The sequence below is a fragment of the Chinchilla lanigera genome, unplaced genomic scaffold (assembly GCF_000276665.1).
Source record: "Chinchilla lanigera isolate Chin_1 unplaced genomic scaffold, ChiLan1.0 scaffold00014, whole genome shotgun sequence".
In the NCBI taxonomy this organism is placed as follows: domain Eukaryota; kingdom Metazoa; phylum Chordata; class Mammalia; order Rodentia; family Chinchillidae; genus Chinchilla; species Chinchilla lanigera.
In genome coordinates this window covers 4,233,115-4,241,351 of record NW_004955415.1, presented here as the reverse complement: position 1 = coordinate 4,241,351, position 8,237 = coordinate 4,233,115, and the positions used below count along the sequence as shown (strand labels likewise).

The 8,237-nt window shown below is 54.7% G+C and overlaps 1 protein-coding gene across 1 annotated transcript; it reads right to left on the bottom strand.

The window, feature by feature from the left end:
* Window positions 1-381: 381 nt before the first annotated feature.
* Arsi (arylsulfatase family, member I) lies at window positions 382-6,861 on the bottom strand. The gene is made up of 2 exons (XM_005380580.2): window positions 5,995-6,861; window positions 382-2,577 (listed from the first exon to the last, which is right to left on the bottom strand). Exons 1-2 carry the CDS (start codon window positions 6,855-6,857, stop codon window positions 1,173-1,175), a joined length of 2,268 nt encoding a protein of 755 aa, XP_005380637.2. The 5' UTR covers window positions 6,858-6,861; the 3' UTR covers window positions 382-1,172.
* Between the last annotated feature and the right edge of the window lie 1,376 nt (window positions 6,862-8,237).

The window sequence follows — 8,237 nt, the reverse complement described above, 5'->3', positions numbered from 1 at the left end:
GCAGTGTGCGGATGGAGACGCTATGCAGCAAACAGGCTTTGCAACCCCCAGGCCCATTCTCCCCACCACTCAGCCTGTGCACCCCAAAATGCACACCCAGTGATGCCCAGAATGGCCAAGTGGAAAGGACCCTTAGATCATCTACTGTCTGTAGGGGGACTTGAGGCCCAGAGTGGGTCAGGGGTTTGCTGGATGTCACACAAGATATTTGTGGCAGGACTCATACCTTCTGCCTCCTGGCCAGGCTGCCTACCTCTTCTCCCATTCTCTCAGCTGTCCAAGAGCTCACACCCACCCCAGGACCCACATGCCCCCCACACACGTATACAGATGTGTTCACAGACGGCACCGCACTGCTCACCTCTGTGTAAGGGCATTTAATCAGTTCACAGGCTCCTTTGCAACCATTAGATGGGCCAGTCTTCTGCAGCCCTTTGAGGTAGGCAGAGCCAGGAAAGTGAGACCCAGAGGGGAAGGACTGTGCCTAAGGTCAAAGGAGATGATTGGTTCAGGGGCTCTTTTCACAGCTGTTTCTACTGCCCTTGACACTGAAGCAGCTAAGGGCATAGCCACTGTCTCTGGGTGCTCCCGGCAGAAAGAACTTTCCACCAGGGCCCTGATGCATCTGGCCAGGACTGGCCTAGCCCTTGTGAAGACCCAGAAAGCGTAGCCTCCCAACCTGGTCACCTTCATCCTCAGCACCTGCGGTCCTTAAAAGAGCAGCCAGCTCGCCAGGTTCCAGCTGGAAGCTGCCTGCAGGCGGCCCCCACCCAAGCAGCGGTAGAGACCAGGATGAAGGAAAAGGCCTTGTGCAAGCTGTGAGGCAGCAAGGCCGGCCAGGACTCTACCATGACCCCAGTGACCAAGCACATCCCACCGTCACAAAGTCATTACAGCTTGTTTTACAGATGAGGAAACTGAGGCTGGAAGCCCACATCGGTCACCTGAGGTCACAGCACAAGTCAGTGAAGAAGCAGGATGGGAACCCAGGCATTCCAGTCTGGTTTACTCCCAGCCCCCAGCTAGGTGCCCATCCTAGCCCACTGAGGGCTCTACAGCCTCCGTTTCCCTGCAGATGGAGACTCAACCTCAGGTTTCTACCTGACAAGGTACGGGACCAGGCTGAAGTGGGGAAATATATCTAGGGGACCAAGACCCTGCCACCCCACCCATCAGATCCTGTGAGACATCAGCCTGGTGTTGAGTCTACGGAAAAAGGATCGGAGCTTGCAAATCTTGCACTTTTTCTTACGGCGACCCCGGGAGAAGCTTCGAGCCCTGCTTTCCTCTTCCTCTTCCTCTTCTTCCTCATCACTGGCCCAGGGCCCCCAAGCACCCCCATTAAAGTCAGGATGAGCCCGAGGATTCTCGGCTGGGTAGCGCACAGGGATGGCAGTACGGTTATAGTCGGCCAGGCGGGCCAGCAGGGCTCGGACCACGTCGGGCCGCTGGCCAGCCAGGTCCTCCCTTTCATAAGGGTCAGCACTGATGTTGAAAAGCCACACAGCCTGGCGGACACTGGCCATCCGCTCCAGGTTCCACCAGCTGTCAGGGAAGGCAGCCAGTGTCTGTGGTGGAATCCAATCACCAGAGCCGGGGTCTCCGGTCAGCAGCTTCCACTCGCCCACACGGATGGCAGCCTGGACCGCAGTATTCCAGATGCCAAAGCCGCCCTCCAGGGAGCCGTGCCGGGCATGGTTGTAGAGCGGGTCAATGTTGTGCAGGATCTCCGTACGAGGCGAGGCCCGGCCCTCACTGATGGCTGGCCACACATCATAGCCGTCCAGCCCATCGGCTGCTGACACGGTGCCACCTGCCAGACCCACCAGGGTTGGGTACCAGTCAGTGATATGCACTAGTGCATGGCTGGTCCGTCGCTTTCGCTTGAGCAAAGGGCTGTGGATGAAGCCCAGACCCCGCACACCCCCTTCCCAGTAAGTGCCTTTGCGTCCTCGGAGGGGCCAATTGCTGCCTCCTGAAAAAGTCTGGCCGCCATTGTCACTGGAGAAAATGATGACACTGTTGTTGTAGAAACCATAGCGTTTGAGGGCCCAGGTGATGTTGCGCACAGCCTCGTCCATGCAGGTCACCATGGCTGCGTACTTCCTCCGGGCCACGTTGCCCATGGTGCGGTAGCGGTACAGATACTCCCGGGGGGACTGCAGGGGCGTGTGCACAGCCTGGAAGGCCACATAGAGGAAGAGGGGCTGCTGGGGGCTGTGACTGGCCAGGATGTGACTGGCACGCTGGGCATAGAGCATGGTGGAGTACTGGCCGCTGAGCCCCCAGGCTACACTCTCCCCCTCGTGCAGGTCGAAGCCGCACACCCCTGGGCCATCACAGTTATCATAGGTATAGTAGTCCACATTTCCTGTGAGGGAGCCCAGGAAGGTGTCAAAGCCCCTGCGCGTGGGCAGGCACTCCTTCCGGTAAAAGCCCAGATGCCACTTGCCCACCATGTGGGTAGAGTAACCTGCCTCCTGCAGCTTCTGGGGCAGGGTCACCTGGTCCAGGGGCAAGCAGTTGGGCTGCCGAGGGCGGATGATGGAGTGCTGGAGGCCTGTATGGATCTGGTATCTGGTTGGGGGTGGGGAGAAGAGAGCACAGGTGAGCTATAGACCACTGGTCCCACCAACCAACCCCAACACTATCCCAAGGTGAGCTCTGGTCCCAGGACTACCAGCAAACATAGCAACAACAACCAGGTATTACCTAAGGGGGTAAGCAGCTCAATGCAGTATCTCACTGAATCCTCAAAATCAACTGAAGGAGGTATTATTATCAATGTACAGATGAGATGGAAGCTCAGAATGGTTAAACCAACTGCCCAGCTAGGAAGTTGGGGAATTAAGAATTGAACCTAGATTAATAATGACAAAAACAGTAGCTAACATGAAGCACTCCCTGTGAGCTTGACATCATGCTAAACCCTTTGAATTATCTTACTAAATCCTCACCACAAACTAGGAGGTATGTGCAATTACTCCCATTTCCCAAATAAGGAAACTAAGGCTCAGCAAATTAAATTGCTTGTCTGGTGATTCACATTGCGAGTAGTTGGAATGGCATTTGTATCCCAGGCAGTCTGGCTCCAAACTTGACAGTCCCTGAGCTCTCTAAGTCATTAACTTGCTATGAAGCCTACAAGTCCTGCTTTCCCAGGCAAACTCCTACTCACTCTTGAAAGCCCAGCTCAAATGTTATCCCAACTATAATGTCTCTCATAGCTCTCCCAAAGATGGAGTCACTTTTGCTTCTATGTTTCCCAGCATTTAGTACACACGCTCATTGTCCTACTTGGCCGTGGAATCTTACTCAGTTGTCCATGCTCTTGGGCTCAATGACAGGTAACAAAACTGTCCTTTACTCAACTTTGTATTCCTAGCACCCAGGTAATATTTAAAGCACAGTCAGTTATTTATGAATTGAATGACTGAATGAATGGCACTCAGAGGGTTTTAGAGCCAGAAGGATCCATCTCCTCTCCTGATTTATTCACCTACTCTCTAAAAGAAACTCAGGTCAGAAGAAAGGAAGGGCCCTTCCCAAGGTCACTCAGTGGTCAAGGGCAGCACCAAGACTTCAACAGAAATCCAAGCAAAGCTCACGCAGGAGCTTGTTTTCAGCAACCTAGGCCGTCACATCCCTCCCCTCATGGGGGCTTCGGCTTGCTCATGTGTACAACAGGCTCTTGGCGTGGGAAATCTCTAAGACCCATCTATTTCCCAGATTTTAGGAGACCAGCTCCCATATGCCTTCTTCTGAGCTCGTGTGGCCCCTGGATCCAGGTCATTCACAAAGCCTAAGACTCTAAGGCATAAGTAAACGTTAGCAAAATCCTGAATTCCTCATTTAGTCATTCATATCCCATCTTTCTCCTTCTGTGGTCAAAGGCAACATGTTATCTGCTTTATGGCATCTTTTTTTTTTTTTTTGAGACAGTCTCACTATGTAGTTCAAGCCGGCCTTGAACTCACTGCAATCCTCCTGCCTCAGCCTCCTGAGTGTTGGGATTACAGGTCTGCGCCACCACACCCCAGATTTGCTTCTGACGTCTTACAAATCCTAGAGTAAACAAGAAGCCTGGAACTTCCCAAATATGTTAGGACTCCATATCCTTTTCTCACTCCCAGGTATCCAAGCCAGCCAAGACCTGAGTTCTTGATACATCGGTAGGTGAGGGGGGTTCTGTTTTGATTTCTTTATTTTAAAGCTGTTACTAGTGTTAGCTATAATTAGCTACTACTGCTATTTTTAACATTATGTGACATACATGTACATTATCTCACTTAATCATCATTTTAAAAATCTATGCAGAAGACTATTATTGCTCCCATTCTACAGATGATGAAAAGAGGCTCCCAAAAGTATAGCAACTGGCCCAAGATCAGAAAGCTGGCAAACAGTGGCACTGACCTCTGACCCCCTGGCTACCCAATCTATGCTCAAAATCTTTGGTGAAACAGCCCCTCCAGGCCTTGGTCAAGCCGATAAAATGACTGCACTCTCTTGACAGGAGCACCCTAGGGCCGCAGGGCCCTGATTCTTCACTGAGCTGCTCTTCATAAACCTGGGTTGCCTCGGAACACTGGCTTGTAAGGTCAGCAGGCTGGCCAAAGCCTATCCCATGTAAGTAATCCAAGAAACTGCAGCTCTCTCTCGCTCCACCAAACAGGACCCGGTGCATTAACAAATGCTAACAAGCACATGGAGCATAGAGCACGGGTCAGAGGCAGCCAGCTGCAGAGGGTGGAGGGCAGACGCCGCCCGCCGGGCTCAGCTAACTTCACGGATCAGGAGGCTGGAGCGCTGCCCTGTTGGCGACTCATTCCACTGCTTAAACCAGAAGTCACCACTCTCTAGGCAGAGAAAGGCTAACTTGTACAAAATGCTAGGAATGCAGATTCCTCCTGCCTTCACCACCAGGATCACAGCTCCACCTGTAAAAGACACACACCCAGCCCCTCCTCCTCCCATCTCGCCTTCTCTGTCCCTGGAGCTGAACCCTAAGCGCTAGATCCAAGGAACAAAGGGCTCACCATTGCCCACCCCCCAGCTCCAGAGCTCTTACCAAGCAGCCCCGTCTCCCACAAGGCCCAGAAATTTGCCCCAGGCCTGAGGCTGGGACCTCCTTGACTTCCTGCCTCAGTTTCTCTCCACCCAGAAAACAGGGACTACAGCTGGAGGTAGAACTTGGGAGAAAACATGACTTGGCTCCCTTGCAAGGAGGATTAGCTTCAGCCCTGTCACAGGACTTCCTCCCAAGTGGCCAGGGCTTACCTTCCACAGCCCACCTCCCGTTTCCCTGCTCTTTTAACCCTGCAATCCTTCTGCCCTGCCGGGGGAGTCTCCCCAAGGAGAAAGCAGCACGTCTTCTTCGGGCTCCTCGCCAACCTCAGAGGATTTTGCAGATGAAGAAACAGAGATTTGAAGAGTGAAGGAACCAGCCCATCTGTGTGTGTCTTTCTCTCCCACCTGTCAATTCCGTGTGTTGTGACGGAATAGTGCAGGGACCAGGATCCCTCCAGTGACAGCTGCCACATACTAACGGCCAAGCAGGTGACACACAACTCATTCCACACTCACTACTCCCTTTCAACTGTTCTTTGCCCCATTTTATAGACAAGAAAACTGAGGTGTAACACAGTATGGAGGCTCAGGGTCTGTCAATAGGCATGGCATTCAAAATAAATGTCACAGGCTGCCACAGTCCCCTAACAACAGGATAACCAGACAGCTCTGCATTGTGTGAAAGGTGCACATCCTAGAACACCAGAGGGAGATCTTTCGATCATCAAACCCATTCGGTATTATGGGGGGCAAGTTGAGGCCCAAAGAGAGCAGAGGACTTCCAGTGATTGCTCAGCCACTGGAATGAGAGAAAACCCATACCAAAGGCTTCCCGGGTCCCAGCCAGGGCTTGTTCTGACAGGAGAATCTGACTGGTGTCCTGGGGGCTTCCATACCCAGGTACAAGGGTCCTGCCACACCTACCTGCCAGTGAGGAGCTGGCTCCGTGAAGGCGTGCAGATGGGCTGGATATAGTAATTCTCCAACTTGACGCCCTCTGCTGCCAGCCGGTCCAGCGTAGGGGTCTCAATATCTGAGCCATGGTAGCCCACGTCGTGATAGCCCTGGTCGTCGGTGAGGATGAAGATGATATGGGGAGGTTGGGGTGGAGCAGCGGAGGGCTGTTCTGCGCTGTCCTCCCGGGGCCCGTCAGCCACGAGGCTCGGCTTGGCCCAGTCCCAGGACAGGTAGCCGAAGCTGAGCAGGCTGACCAGAGAGAAGCCCGTGAGGGCGTGCATCTCCAAGCCGGCCCTCCAGTCCAGGCGCAGCAGGGCTCCCCAGGCCTCGTTGCCACGCGCGCCCAGGGCGCACGGCTCGCCAGCCCACCTGGATGCTCCGGGAGCGCCCAGTGACCCTCCCGGGCAGGCAGCGGCTTCAGCCGGGCACCTGGGAAGGTCAGGCCCGCGCCGAGTTTCCCCTGGCCGCCCCAGTGCCCGCCCTGCACCGCCCTCGCTCCCTCTCTCCCAGCTTAGCCGCGCCAGCCTGGGATGCAGCGTGGCGGCCTCCAAAAAGTGCTCTCCACCATCCTGTGCCTCTCCTCTTCCTTTTTGTCCTGGATTTCTCCCGCCTCCTAATTTCTCTAGCCTCTGCTTTCCCTTTCTCCTCCCCCCACCCCGACCCTCCAGTCCGAGGCTGGCCTCTGGCCCCGCCCGGAGTCTCAGAACAGTCGGGCTCCCCGCAGGGAGGTGGGCAGGACCCCGGAGGGAAAGGGAGGGAGATACGGACTGGGTGGGCTGGGCGGACCTGGGGGGGACACCGCGGGAGAGAATGCGAGAAAGTTGTAACATCTGCCCCGCGGAGACCCAGGTGGAGGGGCGGGACGTGAGCGAGGGCTCCTCCCTCGGGCGGGAGCTCAGACCTGCCAGCCCGCTTGGGCCCCCGCCCCTTCCCGGGACTGAGAGAGAAGGGAGGGGGCCGCTTGGAATTCGGTGAAACAACTCTGGAATAGCCCAGTGAGACATTCCTGGATCATGAAGTCTTAGCGTTTGTGAGCGCCGGCCGTGGAAGGGGCGCGCATCATTTTCTAGGCCAGCCGGTGCCATGTACGGGTGAGAAACTGAGGTCCTGACGTGGATGGGAGAGCGTCTAGGTCACAGAGTGGTAAAAGGGAAGCCATCGTCCACTCGGGAAAGGCACCAGGAGGGGAGATGCACCCGGGCCCACTTTGCTTAGTGGCTTCTTCGTTGGGGTTCACAGTGGCTGCTTGAGTAAGCGGCTCCCTTCCCTGAGCTGGCCCTCTGGCAAGTTTGGTCCTTTCCAGCTTCCCCTTCCTCAGAGCCTTCCCTTTCTCATTTTGCAGTTCCCAACTAGAACCTCTGGGCACCAGCTTTGGGAGCCGGAGGGCAGGACGCTGTATACATCTTACATCCCCTGGGTCCAGCACACAGGTCAGCCTCTGCTGCAGGACGGAATGCGTTAGTGGGTTTCCAGGGCCAGCCAGGCCAACTCCCACCAAGGACAAGTCTGTGCTAGAGCAGTTGGGGACTTGGGACTGTGTCCAAGGGAGCAAGGGTGGGGCAGTGCTGCCACAGGGAAGCACAGGGCCTGCAGCCAGTTAGACTGAAACCTTGTTTCCAGCTGCCCGATGTCACCCAAGAATGTAGCCCAGCGTTTCGGATCTTCTGCTTTCTCGTGAAGAATGCCCAAGTCCAGATTAATGTGAGAATGTGAACTGTTTGCTTTAAAGGAGAATTTCAGCCTGTGTAGGCCAAATCAAATCTGTCCAAAGAAGATATCAAGCCATGGGGCTCTTGGTAACCTCAGCTCTCATCATTGTCTTCCAGATTTTTAACAGGCTGTACTTTCTGCATTTTCAAATGGGAAAACTAGACTAAACAAATCGAGCTAGGCTTAACTTTACTCCGAGGACTTCACACATTTAACACGCTCCCTGCTGATCTCCAGAAGCGGGTGGGTAAATCTGAATTTCACAGAGTTATGTGGCCAAAGACTTTTTCTCAGAGCTGCTAGAAGGGGTGATGTCTCAGGAACCTGGGGAAATGAAGCTGGCCTGGTGCCTCTGCCCTGCTCGTGCCGCTCCCCTGCCAAGATTGCTTCCCTTTTGCTGAAAACCACTGTGGATGGGGAAAGAAACCAGGCCCCCAAAATAGCAGCCTGTTGAGAATCTGCATTTTGAAATGAGGGCTGCGTGGGGCCAGCAGCTCCTG

Coding starts and splice junctions, on each gene's coding strand:
- Arsi (XM_005380580.2), bottom strand. CDS start 6,857: ATGTTACAACTTTCTCGCATTCTCTCCCGCGGTGTCCCCCCCAGGTCC. Junction 2,578..5,994: donor AGCCAGCTCCTCACTGGCAG/GTAGGTGTGGCA, acceptor ACCCCCAACCAG/ATACCAGATCCATACAGGCC.